Genomic DNA, 20370 nt, shown 5'->3' with positions numbered 1-20370 from the left:
GCGCGGCACCAAGTTTGAAATGTTAATCCCGTCCGCTCAATGGCATCCTTGAATCGATTTTCCACCCACCGGTAGCAATGGGGCGGGAAACAACCCGAACCGAATCCATCCGAAACGTTCTCGGCGATGATGAGCGTGTAATTCATTTGCCTCTTTGGCAAATTGACTACCGATCGGTATCTGAGGGGTGGGGGGGAGGGGTGCATGAGGGGATCGTGGGGAAGCCCCAGCCGCGGCCAAACTGCGGCCATGCAGATCGCTCGGTTCCCAATTTACTGACCACCTTAATTTCGAGCTGGGCGTCGGGCCTCGAGGCTCTTGGGCGCTAATTTCCGTACACCTCACTCCCGTGTTCCCATTCCGGGTGGTGGGTGACGGCGCCAACGGTGACGGATAGGGTCGCGAAATGTGCTGACAAGGCGCGGGCTGACGTCGGTGGTTTATGCTGTCCACGGCCTCGTCGCTGTTTTCGCTTCATTCCTAGCCGGGTTTGGCCAATGACTGGTCCACTTTGTGGACTTGACTTCCAGATCCGATGGGGTTCCAGTGAGCGACCGGGGAAGCCACGGGTGCTGTTTGTTTTCGCACCTTCGCCGTGCGCCCGATTCGCACCGATTTTTCGAAATGAGTTTAAAACAAAACCGGCCCCGGCACCGGATCGCTATTGCTGAGGGGACAGAATGCAGAGACCGGCCGATCGGAGGCCATTTTCAAATATCCCATACGTCACCGATATGCATGGGTACGAAGTCGTTACATCCGCACCTTGCTTGATAAGTACGTGGAAGCGAACGGAAACGGGCGGACGGACCGTTTGCCAATGACGGTCATATAAGCTGCATTCGAGACCTTGAAGCTGTTTCAAAAGACCTTGAGGAAGCACAATATAGTTTCACTCTAACTTTCCTCAGCAATGCCATACTTATCAGGGTACGTATTTCTGCTACTGTGGTCAAAAAATAACGGGAAGCACTTGTCTTCGATTATCGTATGTCACGAGCATGTTTTTGCATTATATTTTTGGGATTACCTCGTGATGTGATTTCAGGCCAATCGTTCGGGACTCAAGAGTACGCTCCGTGGACACCTTTTACAGTTAATAGTTGAGCAGTTGATTCCTAAAAAGAACTTTTAGGACCGTTTTGAATATGGAAACAAACGTAAACCTAGATGCATACAGCAGGGATAGCTTTAAGGGTGATGATATTGAAATAAACTAAGGCAAGATTGTTCGAGTTATAAGCGAATCCCCGATAATTTGGGTCAAAGTAGTATACCTAAACTTACGTTAGGTTTTCAGGTTGTTATTATACTTAGAATAGATATTTGTTACTTTGTTACTAAATACAATAATAATTCATAGTTCTTTTCATGTTCTTTTCCAACTCAATAAAAAAAACGGTTGCTCTCAACTAAGAACAGGGTGCTGTTAGCCACGCTGCCCGTTAGGAACAGGATCGATGGTCCAGAGACCGGAGAATCAAGTTTTGAAGTGGTTTAGCTGTAAGTTCCCGCTCGAGGGCAGTTCCGTATATTTCACAGTTCGGTATTTTTGTTGTGACTGTACTCGGAATATTCGCTGAACTTGTAAAAATACAAAAGGTGACGTTAGAACCACGAATACGCCTGAAGGTAGGCAAACTAAGCAAAGTGCAAAGTCCTGTCATTTGTTTTGCATGACTAAAATAAGCAATTTAGAATAACTTTTCATAACTTTCAAATGTTCTGCGCCTTTAAGAAAAAAACAATCTGTTGATTTGAAAATCGATGAAAATTTTTACACAACAACTACGAGAGCTACTGAAAGTGCTGCTCGATACATGAACTTATCAGTTCATGGCCAGTCCCTGGGCACGGAAGGTGATAACGGGGAAGAAAGAACCCGCGCGCGAAAGAGACAGCCTACGACGGTCGGTCTCGCTGTGCGCCACCGGATGGGTGGCGTGTGGCAATCCACTACCACCACCACCAGCGCCTAATGACTGGCGGTGGCGGTGGTGGTGGTGCTGGTGGGTGCCGTTAGATCGATCGCCCCCCGAAGGACACCCCTGACGGCCGCGGTGCGATCCCCCAGCGGTAGCTCTCCCACTCTCTCACGCATGCGCCCGCTGATCTTCGCGCGTCTCGGCGCAGTCTCCGGCGCTCTGAACCCTCGCGGACCGTCTCGGACCGAGCCCTGCGCACTTGGTGGGTCCGTCTGTGGCCTGTCTGTGCCTGTATGTGTGTGCGCCTCTTGTGGCTTCGGATATCGCCACCGACCCGCCCTCCTCCCGTCCGCTAGACGATCGGCGGCGAAAGCACTTTTGTCACACTGTTCAACCTGCCGTCGGCCAGTACGTCTCGCGTTCCGTGCCCGCAGCGCAGCGCACAGCTGTCGTAAGAGATCATCACCACCACGCGGGTTGGACCCGAAAACCGTCGGCTCTCCGGTGGGGAGATTTCTGCGAAGCCGTGTGCCCCAAATCACGCGCGCGCGCCGCGGTCAGTCACTGTTGTCCGGCGGTACGCGACGGTCCGAACGCGAAAGATCCTGTCAGATCCTCCGAGTGCAGAGTGTAACCAGTGGGTGGTGGCTGTGTCTGGGGTGCGCTGGGAGGGCTCCGGAGCCGGAGTGGAATGTGTAGTGCCCGCGTGTGACGTCACAGTCTCGTGATCGGGAAGAGGGACTCGGACGGTCCCTCAAGGATGCCAGTGGCTGAGCTCATCCATCGGTGACCCGCGCCCCCTTGGAAGTGATGTAATCGTGGCCAGTCCACGGAAATTCGCCAAAGCACCAAAACAAAAAAGACGACCGACCCACGGTGACCGAGTGCTGGAAGCTTTCCGGAGGTGCGGTGCGTGAGGGTGTGGAGTGCGTGTGTCTGTGTGATCAGTATTAGCCTGCGAAACCTTTCCCTGACACGCCAAACGCCACGTCCAAAAAATGAGTGTCGCCGACAACTTCACCGACTTCCTCTCCGGCACGTCGTTCGTCTTCCGGATGGCGATCGACGAGTACCAGAGCGAACGCAACTGGACCGGCCTGATCGACCGGTACTGGTTGATCGTCGAGGAGCTGATCGCGGGTAAGTGATCGCGGCCGATAATTAGTCACCCGGAACGGTAGCGCACCCTTGCAGCCTGATTGCTGATTGCGGGCTGGAGAAAATTATAGTAATTCCAGCCCGGTCCAAAGGGCACTGCAGCGGTCGGACCTTGGCCGCGATCGTGAGGATGATCTCCCGCGGATCGGACGGTTCTCATCGAGCTGTCTCTGCGAAAACGGTTTCCAAATACGCCCTTAAGAGTTCACGGATAGTTTTCGGAGCCCACGGACATCGGGCTGATCAGCGAAACCTGTTTCGGCCAGTTCGATAGGTGAACGATCATCAAGCGGCTGGCAGAATTCGATGCTCTGGTCTCACGTTTTATGATCCGAGCCGTGGAATTCGTCGACCCCGAGTTTATCAAGCTGCTAGCTTTTTTGGGTTGCGCTTACAGTTGAAAAGAAACCTCCAACGGAAGTGTAACTGAAAGCATGATTAAATGAATAGCTAAAGAAGAGCCTCCGAATGGTTGTTTGTCGCCTGTTACCTTCAAAAATCGAAAGTGACCCACAGCTGCTCGCTTCCGCCCACCCCGTTGACCCAGTTCGCAGCCGCGCGTGAAACTTTGGCCGTCGGCGGAAAAACTTGGTCCGATTCCGAAGGAAAAACAGTAAACAAACAGCTGGCACAGACTACGTGCGTACATGCCTTCGGTGCCTCGGTGCGGTTTTCCACCAAGGCTAGAATGGGCTGCCCGGTCGGCCGGACACGGCACGGTGGTTGTTGTTGGCCGCCCGGAAGGTCTTTTACGCTACGCACCCGCGACCCGCGGGGCTTTTCCTTTCCTCGATCGTTAGTGAGGCGTGACATGGGTTGGCCACGGCTCACCGGTACCACCATAAAAGTCGGATTGACGTGTAAAGCCCCGAGTTTAGCACTCGCTAAACGGAGTCATAAAATGAATTGACCACCAATTTGGTTCGGGTGCGGCAAAAACTCGGCATGCATTACTGCACCGGCCATTTGGCGTTTTGGTAAGGACGAATAAATCAGGCCGATCGTCTCACGAGCGTGTGGGGAGGCGCAAAGTTTCGCACACGTCTTTGCGTAACTAAATAAATCATTCGCAACTGTTATCAGTAGCGCGAGCATTTAATTGGGCTTCGAGAGCAACGGAAGTTACATTAATATGACCTGGTAATGAAGGTACGTCGCTCGGCTTTTAATTATCAAAAGCTGCTGATGAAACCGAATGAACACCGAGTATGCTACACCGGGGGCCATTTCTCAACGACATCATCGTTGCTTCGTGGACAACGGCACGATGTTCGTTCGTCGCTCACCAACCAACTCAAAATCTTGTTTCTATCGTCGGTCGGCGCGATGGAATTTCTATGAACTACATGCAATTATATAATGGCGCCGCCGAAATTGCCGAAACCCGCTAGCGCGCGCCCTCGGACCGTGGCTCGGCTCGGGTCGTCAACATCCCGCACCAGTGCACCAGGAACCGGGTCGGGCGAGTCCAGTCAGTCGACGAATGTGAACGTTATCTCACGCTGGCCGGGGGCTGACCTTCACCCAGAAAGGGAAACGATCGGTGCCGCGCCAGGACTGGCTGGGGGTCTTTCTTTCCTGGTGTGGTAAACGGGCTCCCTCTCTCTCTTTCTCTCCGATCTTCGGACCGTTGCACCAGTTGCGTGATGACCGCCGAAGTTCGTCGCGTTACGGCACGCACAATTCAACAGCCAGGCTGGATGCAGCGATCCGTTTCCAAAGCGCGCGCCCGCGATCGGTTGCGGTTGCGTACGGAAACTATCGGAGCGGTCCACAGTCTCAGCCAGAGAGGGACGAAGGGTCTCAAATTAGGATGCAACCGTGGGCCGGTTTTTCGTAGGGTTTGTAAATCGAATCGATAAAAATTATAAAGAAGCTTGTTTTTCGTGCCCAGCCCAGGTGATGCAAGCCGGGGGCCCCGTGTGGTCCAATTCCGATTGCAGCACGACCGGGGACTCGGCGACTTGCAACAAAGATGCGCCCGCTCGTCGCTGGCTTGGGCGGGGCTCGGGTTGATGGGTTTGACCTCGGAGGGCCACGTGCTGAGGCGAAGGAATCCCAATTCGACCTCGGGTCGGATCGCGCCTTTACCCACAGCGCACCTGATTAGCGTGTGGCGCGGGTGCCGGGAGCCACGCATAGCCTTGGCCATTAGCGAGCGATCCTGCATCCACGGGGCCCTTTTTGGGGTCGCCGAAGGTGTGTTCACGTCTAATCGTGGCCATTTTCCATATCGTTATGGAATTTGTTTACCCAACCAACGCCACGGAGCAACCCTTCTACGGATTTTGAAATTGTTGTAACTCTCGCAGGTGATCGATGCGAGTAACGGATCCACACGGCGTAGGTACAGGTTCATCAACGTCTTCGCTCGAATTCGTTTCCGGCAGTGCGATGACACAATTCGGCTTCCTCTTCTTCTTCTTCTTCGTTTGCCGCCTCGAGCATTGAGATCTCACGACGCCATCGCCATCGGGGCGCGTTGTCATTGAACTTATGATAATTAATTCTTCGGCCACGGAGAAACCTATTATCGGCTGGCACCGGCCATTGCATCAACGGTAACGCTGTTCCGCCCCGCCCCGGAGGTCACCGGGCGGGATTGAAGGTTGGGGTGGCACTTTCTGTCTCGGCGGTCATTCTAAATCCTTGGCTTGCCCTTAGCCACACCCGGCCCGGTTTCAAATCAGCACCAATTGCCTTCCGCCGCTTTAAACCACAAAATGAGTCCAACGCAACTGACAAAAAACAAATTTGAAAGCACGTAACGACGGTAGTTGGTTGGCTGTTTTTTGTTTTGTTTTATTTGTTCGCTTTGCTTATCGCCCTATCGTTGATCTCGATTGAACAACGGTACTAATGGAAACGTAATCGATCGACCGGAGCGTGTGTTTCGCTAAACACTGTCGGTTGGCCACGATCAAGTGAAATAAAAACAATGAAAGGCGAAAACGGTGGGCCCGGGCAGCCAGCCGGTCGCAACATAAATGTTGTGCAACGCGCGGTCCATTCCATTTGGCAGGGGCGATCTTGACGCCGGCCAGCAAAGTACTGGCCAATTGACGGGCTCACCTTGGGAGCAGCTGTGCATCTTACCATTTCTTCGCACCTTGAACTTGCGCTGCCGACGGACCCGCGGGGTGCACGGTAATGGTTGATTGCGTGAACTCTCGGCGCACGCGAACTCGACCTTCAAGTACGTGTGCACTTGAAGCGCTCCATAATGCACGGTGCTGTGGCCGGGACGGGTAGCATTCCACACCGGTCCACAGGGTACAGGGCCCGCGGGTGACGGGTGGTAGACATAATTTGTCTGCAGCGCGGTTCGGGGAAGGTTCGTCGCTTGCGCGCGAGAGTCTTTCGTTTTTCGGTTCGTTCGCCAGCGTCTCGAGTCGGCGCGATTGCATAATCGGGCCAACGTGTGCTGCTCTGCGGCGTTGTATCGACTTCAAGGCATCGCTCTCTCCCTCTCTCGCTTTCTCGCTCGGTTTGTTTTATTTCTATTGCTGTTTTTCTAACCACCAGCCCAGGCAGTCGGCCGCTTCGTCAATCACAAAAGTCGGGTGCCGTAGAAAAAGTGCCCACCACGCCGTGCGCACAACAAAAAGAGAAAACGAAACGCGTCTCACTCGCGTGAACGAAAGTAAAATTGATCTTCCAACGATTACGCTCGTCAATCGCGCGCGAGTCCCGTTTGTGGGCCGACCTACCCCCGGCAGGGTATAAATCAACGGTTGGCCCACTGGCCGCTAGTCGGTGTTTGCGTGCTTGTGAGCGCCGAGATGAAGTGAGTTTGCGTATTGCACAAGCGCCACGCACGCCATCGTGCGCTGCGCGGCGTCACTCTGCGGCCGTTGCTGCACTCGACTCGACAAGAATGAAGCGAACGGCAAACAATCCGGTTTTTCGCACTACAATTCATGCTCCCTGCTGGGCCATGGGTATGCTCGCGCACTCGGTTTCATGATCATTACCGCGTAGGTCAATTTGCTGGCCCTTCGCCGCCCATCGGCTTCTGTCCTGCCACGGCCGTGAAGATGTTGACGTCGTCGTCGCCGCCGGTGTGGGCAAGTGACGCGCGGCAAGTACTCACCGTAACCGAGAGGCGGTAAATTGTGTGTACGAGCACGTGCTTTTGATTTCCTGATCGTAAGTCAACGGTACCGGGACGCTGCGGTAAGGCGTTTAATGACATTTGGGGGCCTTTTTGCCTGGCCACTTACAAACCGTGCAAATCCATGGTCTTGATGATCACACGGGATCAACACACTGTTTGGCGACGATCACAGTAATAGGCCCGAGCGTTAAAAGACTAATCATCGAAGGTGAAATAAAAAAAAGAGCAGCTTTCGTGGGCTTAATTACGATTTAATAATCAGTCACTTCCGTGAATTATTGGCAGAATCAATTGCGTTATTAACGTGCGTTGTACCCACGATACACTTGTTTTACGCCTTGACGAAGGTTTTCGAACTTGAAACTTGGCACAGGGGCAGAAAAAGCTTCGGCATGGCGATTGTAATTAGTATAAACTTCCTATTAGATAGGTTGTTGATTGCAAAATCACGCAAAAAGGTTTACTATTTTGTGAGTTATTCCGATCGTTGGTTTAGTGTGTCTATCATTGTTCAATATCTATTTATGGTTAAGGTGGATTATTCAACATATCTTTTGAAACTTTTACTTCCATGCATCAATTTACTCCTGGCTCATCTGAAGATCGTCGGTCTGTGCTGTACCGATTGATCGATTTCTATGCGAAAGACGTCGACTAGAACCCGGACAGTGTATCAATTTGAGGCCTTCAAGATTATGTTGGTGATCAACACGGTTCTCTCCGTTCAAATAAAAATACATGCATGAATAAAAACATTTTTGAAAATTCTTACTTTTTCCTGATTACCTACTACTAATTGTTATAGTACTGCAGAAGTAGATCAAAATTCCATCATTTGGTGAGATATTAGATTTGAGACACGCTGAATGGGATTGTTGACATCTCAGTTTTCTGTTTTTTTCTTGTTGAGTTTTAGCTTAACTTTTACATGCAAACTTTCATTGATCGATAAGTAGATCCCATTGATCTACTAACTACGTTTTAAGCATATCTTGCCCATCTTGAACACCGTTTTAGGATACTGTTCAAGCAATTGACTACACAACACAATTTCAGATGGTGGTTATCGGCTCACTTCGAATTTGATTGGTATTGACCTCAATCCTATCAGAAAGTTAATCAAACAAATTAATATACACTAATCGCATCAGCTTTAGCGTTCACTTATGCTTTTTCGGAGCTTTTAGATTATCCACAAAACTCGAAATAAATTATGCCACTTAAAAACTTCATCTATTTTAAATGATTCGAATCAATGATTCGTAATAAACATCGTCAATTAACCGAATCAATAACACTTTACACCGCACGGTTCAGCTCTGCAGCACTTCACCCACTAGAAACAATTTTCCAATTACACTCGTAATAAAACAGAAACGATCGCCCATAAAACCCGTCCGTGCGATTCACCGGGGCGATTCCGATGCTTCTTGCCACGGCATTGCGAAATAGTTGTGCGACGCACCGGAGCACAACCACCGGCGTCGGTTTCACTCGTTCTAAATGTTCTCAATTTTCCATTAGCATAAAGGCACTCCGCACCGGTCCGCGCGTGTGTGCGGGAATCGTCGCCGTAAATTTTCCATTTTCCGCACGACTCACTCGTGCGGACCCCGGTAATGAGGCGCATCGACGGCGGCGAGGGTGCACTTGAATGGCAGGCCGCTCACTGGCACCACCAAGTTCAAGTTGGGTTTTTTGGTCGAAAGCTTGCGAAAGCTTGCCCCGTGCCCAATGTCTTGGCTGCGTGACCCCGTTTCGGAAAAGGAAGGACCCCACACGCCGGTGGTGGAGGTCACCCGGGGCTTCCGTTGCGTGCTGAAGCCCCTGGCCAGTTGCGCAACATTCCGGCCGGCGTCGTGGACGGTTCTGACCACCGCACCGTGACGCCGCCCCGGTCCAAGATCAGCCCGCTGCGTTGGAGGTGGCCAAGAATGTACCGCCGTTCTTCGTGAGCCGTTCTTTAGGACCGCAGGCGGTATAATAAGCCGGCCAACGCCACGGAAAGGACTCAGTTTGGCGATTGTAGGCGAAGCGTAAGGATTCGCGGAAAACGGTGCGCTGTAAAAGTCGTAGAGTCTTTGAGATCGCGATCTCGAACCCAGTGAACCCCCATTCGGTCAGGTGTTCTGTTCCAGTGTCCTTACAGTGAACCCGCGAACATCATGGCGGACGCGACGGACATGATCAAAGCGGAAGTGCTGCTGACGATGGACGACTACTTTCGCGAGAGTTCCATCCCGGCGCTGATCGCTCATTGGTGGCGCGCGATGGTGGATCTCATTGCCGGTTGGTATTTTGAGTCGAGCGGGGGCTGTCCCTGGATTCGTGTTATAATGACTAACGACGGGGTGGAGTTTGGGGTGAAGGACTCGTCCGCACCCAGTCTCTCGTCATCGCACGTGGCGTGTGAGAAGCGCGTGTTCGAAGATTAACAGCAGCCGGCAGTGACTAGCTGGCGGCTAAGCAACGCACGAACACGATCTCGGTCGATCGATCGTGGCCCAATCCATCTAACGGCCTTGACAGGCAGGCGACCCACTAGAAGAATCGATTCTCGGAGTTCCAATTTGTGCAAAGATATGCTCGAGGACTCAGGCCGCAACCTTGTCTGGTGCGTGGTGCCCCTGAAGCGGTGATTGGTGCCGTCTAGCCAATCGCTGCCCTTCCGAATGAAGGGCATCTCCGCCGAAGCTGCGACTATGTTAATCACCTCAGAAAACTATCGGTGTTATCGCCTTCACGGAGGCTGCATATCACTCGTCGTTCGGAGTAGTTCGGGCCTGAGCCATTTATTGGGCCGCAGAAATGGTTGAAACGTGGTGCTGCCACTAGTAACAGGACCTTGGGCATCGTTTTTTAAACAGCAAACAACAGCGCAACGGCGCAAATACGAAATTCACCTTGTGAAGCTGTTTGAGCACAGTCCGACGGCTTGGGGCTATTCTTATTCGTCCCCGGTGGCCAATAAACCACCGGTTACGCAATAATAGGATGCAAAATTTGCATAAAGCCCACCAAAAAGTGGCCAGAATCCCCGTAAAATACCGAAAACTTGAAACCAAAAACGGATCCGAATTGTTGCGAACGAGCGAACGAAATATTTCAGCGGAAGGCGAAATATTTCACACAGTTCGTAGATAAAACTTAGCCAAGATAAACACTTTTCGAGATTATGGAAAATTACTTAGCCAAGATAACAACTTTTTCGAGATTATAGAAAAATAGAAAAACTTCGGGTCAAAAGCATCAAAACTTTATTGTTCTATTGTTTCTGTCTCCGTCTGTCGCAATAGATCCCAGAGCGAAACAGCTTCCGTTCATGGACAATCCGCTGCCGACGCTGGGCATGATCACCATCTACCTGCTGTGGGTTCTCCTGATCGGTCCGATGTACATGCGGGACCGGAAGCCGATGGACTTGCGCCGGGTGATCATCTTCTACAACCTGTTCCAGGTGCTCCTGAGCGGTTACATGTTCTACGAGGTACGTAAAACCTGCCGACCCACGTTCTGTGCGAGCTACTCAAACTAGCCTGTTGTCCTTGGCTTACTTGCAGCATCTGATGGCCGGTTGGATCCGGGGCTACAGTATGACGTGCCAAACCGTGGACTACTCCGATGGTCCCGCATCGAGAAGGGTAATGGGTCGCAGCGTCTGTGGTCCGACAGCCCAACAGTGCTAACTGCCCTTTGGCTCCCCATTCGCAGATGTTCAACCTTTGCTACGTGTACTACCTCTCGAAGCTGTCGGAGTTTGCCGACACCGTGTTTTTCGTGCTGCGTAAGAAACAGTCGCAAATTACCGACCTGCACGTGTACCATCACTCGCTCACGCCGATCGAGGCGTGGATCCTGACCAAGTTCATTGCCGGTAGGTAGCAAAATCAAAGGCACAAAAAGCCAATCGAAAAAAAAACTGCCCAAACCGCGCCGCTAACTGATTGGGACATGGACCGTTAATGGTTCGTTAACTGAATTCGTTTTCACGAATTAGCGCCAATTGCCAGGTCGGGAAATTGACGTAATGACAGGGTGCGGTCGGGCGTGAAAATCACGCCTGATCAGTTTATTGATTTTCCCGTATTTTATTTCCCCGGGAACAGGTGGCAATGCGACGCTGCCGAATATAATTAACAACTTTGTGCACGTGCTGATGTACTTCTACTACATGCTGTCGGCGATGGGGCCCCGCTTCCAGAAGTACCTCTGGTGGAAGAAGTACATGACGGAGGTGCAAATCGTAAGTAGAGCGGCAAAAGGGGGAACTAGGCTTACCTTTAGATTTGACCAAGTTTCCGAACCGACGCTGCTTGTGATGCTTTTCAAACTCAAACTGATGGGAGTCCGTTCGCCCACAGATACAGTTCATCATCTGCATCGCGCACTGCATCAACGCCCTCGTCACCGGTTGCCCGTTCCCGCGCTTCATCTCCACGCTGCTGCTGATCAACGCCACCATCTTTCTGGCCCTCTTCATGAACTTCTACATCGAGAGCTACAGGCGCAAGCCAAAGGGTCTGCCCGCGAAGCAGGAGAGCGCCATCGGTTCCACGGGTACCGTCCTGACATCCACACCGGCCGCCCTCGAACCCTCCCGGGTGGAGGAAGTCAGTGACGAAGCGAAAGTGTCGGTCGCGCTTGCGGTCAAGCCAGCAGCTCCGGTAGACGACATCAACAACAACCGGACGGCTGAAGGCGTGGCAAGCGAGGGTACCACGATGGAGGGAAACACAAACCACCCCACCACAGACGAGCGGCCTGCGGGTCAGGAGGACCTATCCTCGACGCCACCCGTCCTGAGTGACGTCACCAAGCTGGAGTCACCAGAGCTGGAGCTCGAACCGTCCGGACTGCGGCAACGGATAGTGGCACCGAGCGGTGGCGAGGACCGCGTGTTCCACGAGTCCCCGAGTGTGGTACCTGTGCCCGCTGTGGCCAGCGGTTGAGTGGGTCAGTGCTGAGATGCTGCCCTTTGCAATCGCATTTTTTCGCTACACCTCCGAGAAGTATCAGTACGTCTCCGTCAGTCAGTCAGTCAGTAAGTCAGTAAGTCAGTCAGTTAGTTAGTCCGTCCCCAGCAGACAGAGTGAGAGGGAGAGAGAGAGTGCTGAGGTCCAACAGTGCAGGTCACAGGGAACGACAGTCGGGGCGTAGGGGCGCGCCCGCGCTCAAATGGAATTCTGCCAGGGAATGCCCATTATTAGGATGCCACTGTGGCGAGGGCAGAACGGGGGCGAGGTTTACGGGACCACCACCACTAGGGTAGGAGGCGCAGGCGGGCAGGCGACCACTAGCGTAGGAATACATTACGACTTACGTCGAGTACGTCGAAGGATATCCGCCAGCCAGCTGGGCTCTCTTTCGTTCGCGTCCGTCGTTTTCCGTTTGTTCTTCAAGTCGTTGATCGATCGCAGACCCCGAACCTCGTCGTCCTCGTCGTCGTCATTATCTCTATTGCTCCATCGCAGCGTCGGAGTTGTTTCTATCCCGACGCGACGCGTCTAGCGTTGCGAGCGCTCGCATCCTTGAGAGCTCCCCACTTTGCGGGTTGGGCATTTTCCCCCCGTATTCTTTCTACCTTTGTGTGGCTCTTTTTTCCGCCGGTCCACTTACACGCTTGCATCTGTCGCTTGCGCTGCTGTGCCATGGGTTTTCCTTTCGCAGTTCACAGTCACTTTCCTTTCGCTTCGTTTCATCGAAGAATCTTCACTTGCATTTACTTTCTGCTTTCGATCGTTGCACCGGAAATCGATTTTCCATTCCGAGTCACGGAAAGGGCACGTCCCAAGACGCGGCCCAGTGGCGGCTAGCTGTCCTCGTCCTCGCACCCCCGTCTGTCATTCCTGTTGCCCTCTTCTTGCACTTGCTGTCTCCGAACCGGCCGGCGAGTTTGTCGGCCAATCGATTCCGTTAGCTGTTAATTACAGTGCAACTGCTCGGTTAGAGGCTCGGTTCGTCTAAGTAGTGCCTACGGAAACAGGACGAAACGAAGAGAACCGAAGATCGTTGGGTGTTCAAAGAGCGAGAGTAGACTTTAGGTAAGGTGAAAAACAAAAACGGAATGCATTAATCGGATGACAATAAATTAAAATACGTAATCACACTGAAAGGACTCCATTGTCTCTCAGTTCGCTTCGTTGCTGTACTCTGCGGTCTGGCAGCCTCCTGTTTTAGGATCTTGTTAGTGATAGCAGCAGTAGTAGTAGTAGTGCGGTTTACGTAGTCATAACATAATTAAGTGGATTATCCATTTTTGCTCAAAGGAAACAGCATAGCTTCTCTTCATCTTTTCAACAACAATCCTCCACCGAATCGACAGACCCCTAAAACCGGTTAATGGCTGACTCGTAAGTGTTACTTAGCAGGTCTAAAAGTCGAAGGCGATCGTCTTCGAGCCCTTTCCAAGCGATCGCTCATCTAAGTACTAACCGTGCCCAATGTTGCTTGACTGATCGCTGCAATTTGAAAAACCTAGCCTAATATTTACTCATTGCTAAGCCTTAATCTATACCTGAAGGTTACTCCGCCAACTACCACGACAGAGCTTGGTCCAGATATGAGGCAGACATTTCCATCACCGATCGCGATCGAGCTTCTTTGTCCAACAGTACGATGTACCGGCCGCACCACGTCCCGTTTGTTCTTCTGGATGGTCTAAAGACAGCTTCAAATCGGACGTGGCTAAGAATGTTTCGTCCCTTATATTATAACAGTTAAATTATAAGGGTTCTGTATAACAACAGCTTCGACCGGATCGACACGACATTTGAGCGAAATAAAGAAATTTCGGAATTAGGGAGAAGTTTTGGCTGGTAGCAAGCTAACGCCTAGATACCTGTTCCATTTAAAAATATCGCGCCATGAAAGGAAGATTATTGGGGATCGGACGCTATGGACTTGCGCCAGCTTCCGGAGAGAATCGTTCCGACTACTGCTCTTTCCTACTGTCTCATTTGCTATTTCCATTAACAGATTTTATAATTTTAATACCTTTTTAAGGAAACTTTAACTGGAGCAGTTTAAAACTAGGAGTAGTTTGACCGTTTAATCTGTGGTCTTTGACAATCGTATAGCCACATTCGTATATAAATTTTGTTGATTAAAACCTTGTTGCGGGCATCATTCGGGGTTTCATCGGTCGGCACAACAATTGAAGGTACGCAACAATTGCGACCCCGGAAAGCGGGATGTGTCCAATCCCATTTCAGCCATCCATGTCCAGGGTACAACGAGGAAATGCAAGCCTTGCGGCGGCATCCCAATGGCGAGCGTGAGACAAAATGCCGCCATCGGGAATCGCATGAATGTTGCACTTTTCGAAATTAAACGTACCTTCGGCACGGTTCGCTCTCTCAACGGTCAGCGGCCGGAATGGAACCCTCCCGGAGGTACCCTCTCGAGAAGCACACCGGCGTTCCAATTGCAATACACACCGTGTGGGGCTATCAATTTCGGGCTCGGTTGCGCTCTTTGCATACCAGACCCGGCCCGGCGGTCCTTGATGTTGACGGGAAAAATGGGAAACGAAATTTGGTTGATTGAATTTTTGGTTGCCTCCCCGGGCCGCGAGCACCGCGCGGCGCACTTCTCGCATTCGGTTCACTTTCTTGCTCTTTTTGTCCGACCCCGACCGTGCTGCTGGAGGCCATTTCGACAAGGATTGGCCCGCCGAGCACGAGCCACATGCGCCTGTGGGAAGTGATCCACACAGATTCTTTGGTTACCGCAGCTCAATGACGTGTGTTCCGCACCAGGCCAGCTTTTCTATGGATGAGAAAAAAAGAAAGGAGCAGCACCATCTCTAAATCCGCCTTGCTACTGGAGGGCATCCTTTATTTAGATTACGAGAATAGAAGTAACCGTGTCTTACAGTATATCAAGCCATGCAGATACGGTTTCCGCAAAGCGGAGATGCCCGTTTGCGTGTCCAACTAATTTTGCAATGGTCCAAGTCAAACAATCCCGTGCATGTTTGATCTCCGATCGTTGGCAAACAGTGGGAAATGAAAGGTAATTAATTTGCAAATCAAACACTAGATTTCCGCCCATTGAACCAGCATTTGGTTGTGGCCCTGTCCGGGAACCACTCCGGCAACGAGTGTGATTGAAAGGCAGCTGGATTCTATTGCAATTATAATCCATTTTTGCTGCTGGGTGACAGAATCGGGAAGCGTTTTTCCACCGTTCGGATGTCGCTCTTCGGAAAAGTGCGGTCGTTCGGTGGTCAATATCCAATTGATATCTCCGCTCCGCTGATCGCTCGGTCGGGAATCGAATTCCGGTGTCCGTCTTTTGAGTTTAATATCATATTTCAAAACCACAACATATTGATCGTGTAGTTACGCTTTTGATGAAATATGATGAGATATGGTGAAAAATTCGATATAACTATTTCTTTCATGTTATACACATTGTTTATTAGTTTCAATTCTGCCCTGTTACAACATCCTTCATGTTTAACCCATCACCAAAAATGAGCGAGTTGTGTTCGTTTATTCGAACCTTTTAAAATTTCCAATTTCCCCCGAGCGCTGGTTTTAGTTGCAGCAAAGAATTGTCGGGAACAGGAAGGATACAGAACACGAATTCGGATTCGAAACTCAGCCACTAACGAGATCCGGCTACTTACCCGTAGTTTTGCCCATCGAATAGTACGAGCCAGCGGAATGGTTGACGGAATTCGTGGAAATTGACGGCAACTATCGGGCCATCAGCAAACATCGAGTAGGAATAATGAACGAAAAACGACCACCACAACACTGTCCGTACAAACATAAAATAAAAATCCACAACAAACCCGGCATCGTCAAACGTAGTAAAAACTCCAGAAAAAACTTTATTGCAACTAGCTACCTAACAAAACTCCACCACCGCTCGGCACATCGCAACCGTCGGACACTGTCGGGATACTTTTCTCCATTTTCATCGTTTCGATCGTTGGCAAATTTAACTCCACATTTTTGTTCCGTTCATACGCTGTTCGCAAAATTTGTTATGCGTGTTTTATTTTGCGGTTGCCATTACTGCGTCACAGGCCACATTTCGGGCCCGTTCCCGCTGTCGCCTCGGTATGTTTGCCATTGGAGTTGGTCGAAATTGATCAAAACTTTTGATTGCATTCAATGCACGGCGGAGGAAATGAAAGATTTCCCGATTGGGAATCGATTGTACAGGGTGTGGGGTGTGATTTCGAAACAATGTCAACAGCAGAGTAGAGTCGACGTTGGGTCTCCCGCGACATGGCGTTTCCATCGACGGATCTGGCAAGTAGCAAGGATCGGAATGGATTTTTACAAGATATTTAATTAAAACACCATTCAGCAGCGGACTCACCTGACCTGACGCAGCAACACCTAAAACACCTGCACGCGATGGTTCTCGCGATCGCACACCAAAATATTTCCGTTCGACATGATGGCGACACCTTCGAGTCCCTTGAACTCGGCATCGCCGGAGCCCCAGGATCCGAACGCGCGCAGGAAGCTCCCGTCGGGGTGGAAGATCTGGATCCGGTTGTTGCCCGAGTCGGCCACACAGATGTAGCCCTGATCATCCACAGCGACGCCTCTGAAAGCGCGGAAAGAGAAACAGATTAATTCCTGATGACAACCATCTTGGCCTTGGACTACTGGAAAGCGAAGGTGGTCCCGTGGTAATAATTAGTCTCGGAGGTATAAACTCCATTCTTTGAACACTTCGAATATCCGCACCGAGTAAGGGAATCCATCAGGGACTTGCGCAAAGCCTGGCACAACGGCAACAACATTCACAAGCGTTCTTGGTGGTGTTTCGTCAAAAGGGTCCGATTACGGCCTCTAGCTGCTGCGGAAGTTCACCGGAGGGTCGACTTGGGGCAGCTGGGCAAAAGTATTGAATTTATGAATCGATGCTGATGGTGGTCCTTCCCGAGTGCCGCGGGCACTTCTTGTATGTCTTCAATTCTTCAACTCAGAAGCGCAACGCCGTTGCGTTCAAGTTGACGAAGGATCCAAGGCACGGGTCCACCCAGGCGGCCCAGGATTAGTGTCAATCGACGTTGCCTCCGAGCCGAGCCTTCCGCTCGGCCGGTGTCGGGTGTCGCGACACCCCGGTTCCGGACGACTTTGGGCAAATTAAAATGGGTGAAAAAAATACCGAAAACCAAATTCAATTACCAGCCCCGAAATGGGATCGAGCTTACGGGCAAATCCTGAGAACCGTGGCGGGGTGGCCACCGCCCCCATGCCCTCCTTTTTGTTTGCTCCTATGTAAATCCCATTCTCGTGTGACCCGGAAGACCTTGACGACCTTCTTCCGGATGTTCCGGATGATGGGCACCGGATGCTGGCTAGGAGGGAAGGCGGAACCGTACACAACCGGTCCGAGGACGAGGGTGACTTAAAAACGGTCGCCTGTGTCGTGTAGAAGAAACATCTTTCTTTCCACGTAAAGTCACATAAAACGCCATCTTTACGCAAACCGATTTGCTTATCATCCTGATTATCGTACCCACGAGCCAAGAGCACGGGGAGGTGCCTCTTTTTATCGGCTTACGGCTTTACGGGGAGAGCTCTTTTTGGGCCCAATTCAATCTTTCGGCCCATCCAAGGGACGGGGTTTTGGCAACGCCACGCAACGTCTGGACGTGCAGCTTTCGTGAGAACTGCGTTTAATGAAATTAAACGGCAATGACAACCATCAATCATTCACCATGGGGCTGGGGTCGTGAAGGTGCTCGGAGCCCGTCACCCAGCAGTGGGCGGAAGTGGCCGCCCACAGAGGTGAAGGAACACATTTTTCGGCAACCCACCACCAACGCGCACACCGAACGCACCGATAACCGTGTGTGGTAATCGGTGTAACAGTTAACTGTCGTCCCAACTGTCTCCGTGTAATCCGTCATCCACGCGATGGAACCGATCCCCCCGCTACAAGGGTAGAGAGCGAGGTCAGAAGAAGTGTTCGTCGAAAATTCCGTTCCGCAGTTGGCCTTTGCTTGAACAAATTAAGATCCGATGAAGACAGACCGGCCAGCTGGCCGTATTACAGTGTAGCTTCATTTCGAACGATATGATCCACCCGAGGCGACCTTCTCCATAGCCCAGAGTCCGGAGTTTTCCACGGAAATGGCCCATGTTGTGGCCCGAAATTTCGAGCTTCTTTTCATAATGTCACGCACTTATTACGAATCAGGAAGATTCACAAATTGAAATCACAAATGGCACTCAGCGGAAACTTTGGCCACAGCACTACGCTGTTCAATAAGTTCTTTGCCTTGATAAGAAAATACATGTTCATGGTTTGAAATTCATTTTGTTATACAGTATAGCCTCCCTGAACATCAGTGAACTTGATCCTCCAATTTAAAAATTTCACCCCTGAAGCGAAAAACTGGAACGACTTTAAAATACGCTTCCATAGCTATTATGACGTCACCATTTGATGGAAAACGATTGGCCAAAACGAGCGGAGTCGCTAGGGGCCAAATCTAGTGAATACGGTGAATACTCCAACAATTCGAGCTTTTATTAATTGATTTCATTTTCACATTTTCATAGTCATTTTCAAAATGTTCGTTGTTCTATTTTTGGCGAATGCGTTATCCATTTTGCAATCACTTGTTGAAACCCAATACTTCAGTCAAAATGTTGGTTATACTGCTCAATGAGATGGCTAGTCCTTTTACTAAATCTCTTTACGTGACTGCAGTTTTTCTATAATTTCGTTATATTTTCGTTTAAAATAAGAATCGCTCCTTTTAACCCCTTAATTAAAGGTGAAGAGTTCTTGTACACTTAAATCTCCTTTGCTTTTAAACCTTCCAAAAATAAAAATTCAAACGATGGACGATACTTGATTTTTTCAATTGTAAAAAATACTGTGACACGTCGATACTAAATGGCTTGTAAAAAAATTAAGAAACCAATTGAAATGAAACTTCATATACCTTCATTTAAAGAATACATAAAAAATTAGACTTGTAGCAGCGACCTGTGGTATCGAGGCAAAGAACTTATTGAACACCCCAGTATTTGTTGAGTGCGCAAAGTAATGACTGTTGCTCGCTAACTAAGTTGAGTTGACTCGAGACGAATTGATTCGCCATGGGATGAGGTCATCCCCTCAAATGAGTCACATTTTGGGGGAACAGTAAGGTTTTCCGGGGTTTTCTGGATGCAAAATTAGGCAAGCTTGTCAAGCAACAATCAGCACCCATTGGGGCCGATCCGTAGTGATCCGGGTTGGGTCTCGATGTATTTTTTCGGTCCCAACAGCTTTTTCCCGGTAGCAATCACGTGGTGAGTGATTTGATAGTGAAACTCGAAAGAAAAAGTTTTTCCTACTTTGTGAATTTGTAGCCGTCGCAATGGGATCGGAATCGTATTTCTGGCCTCGTTTCCAGGCGCCTCTCGTCGTCGTTTGCGCCCATTCTCACTTCCAGAAACTCTATTTTTAGTGCGGGGCCCCGAAGCGCATAACTTTCCATTTCATTGTGGCCCCGGATGTCACGGCTTTGACGGGCTCGTCGGCCCTAGCCCCATTGGGATGCCAATCAAAGCATGGTGCTTCAGAACGAAGTGGAAAAGAAGTGCGCCTTTGCGAGTCGACTTTGATGTTGGGCGCTGCCGCTGATAATGGATCGAGATCGGTGCCTCTAAATGATTTAATAAATCGTTCGTTTTTCGGACTGATGAGGCGTAATGGCAACGGCATGGAAGACAATCGGTGCCTTCTGCAAATCCTAATGACGCTGACTCCACAGTAATTGCAAAACTTTGATCGCAACAGAATGCTGTTTCGAGGGCTTCAAATTGATTAAAGTATTGGTTCCGATTTGGCCTACAATCCGCGAAGTGTAACGAAGCCTTAGCGGTAAGTAGACTGTAACTGTATTTTTCGGTTCTCTACCATGGCTGAAACGGGCAATCAGAAGAGATTCTGTTTTTGTCGATTCTGGAACTAAAATGATCCATACCATCGTAGCATTTTCCGTTTGATTGGTGATCGAGTTGGGGCAACAATGGAACATGCCGAGAGTACTTGCGAACTTTACATCCGAAGTATGCCACTGAGGGCCGCCTCTGTTGAGTTCCGGATTAAAAATGCAACAGACGATACGGAGGGGTTACGGCCACCTCGCCATGTCGGAATCGCTTTTTTATATTGAACGTTAGTTTAAGGGTTTTG

The 20370-nt window shown here is 50.4% G+C and overlaps 2 protein-coding genes across 3 annotated transcripts in view; one reads left to right on the top strand and one right to left on the bottom strand.

Moving 5' to 3' along the window:
* The first annotated feature begins 2923 nt into the window (after positions 1–2923).
* On the top strand, positions 2924–12149 carry LOC131215550 (elongation of very long chain fatty acids protein 7-like). Its single transcript, XM_058209941.1, has 6 exons — positions 2924–3065; positions 10497–10687; positions 10761–10841; positions 10912–11074; positions 11307–11443; positions 11562–12149. The coding sequence occupies exons 1-6, from the start codon at positions 2924–2926 to the stop codon at positions 12147–12149; spliced, it is 1302 nt and encodes a 433-aa protein (XP_058065924.1).
* A 3863-nt stretch (positions 12150–16012) lies between these two features.
* Positions 16013–20370, bottom strand: part of LOC131205848 (RING finger protein nhl-1) — a 47125-nt gene continuing 42767 nt past the window's right edge. For both annotated transcript variants that reach the window (XM_058198120.1, XM_058198121.1), the window contains 2 exons: positions 16537–16770; positions 16013–16463 (listed from right to left, as the gene is read on the bottom strand). In XM_058198120.1, coding sequence (XP_058054103.1) covers positions 16557–16770 — 214 coding nt within the window. In that variant the 3' untranslated portion in view covers positions 16013–16463; positions 16537–16556. The remainder of the gene's footprint in view (positions 16464–16536; positions 16771–20370) is intronic.

This window comes from Anopheles bellator, chromosome 1 (assembly GCF_943735745.2).
Source record: "Anopheles bellator chromosome 1, idAnoBellAS_SP24_06.2, whole genome shotgun sequence".
Classification (NCBI taxonomy): Eukaryota; Metazoa; Arthropoda; class Insecta; order Diptera; family Culicidae; genus Anopheles; species Anopheles bellator.
This window is presented reverse-complemented; position numbering and strand designations above follow the sequence as displayed.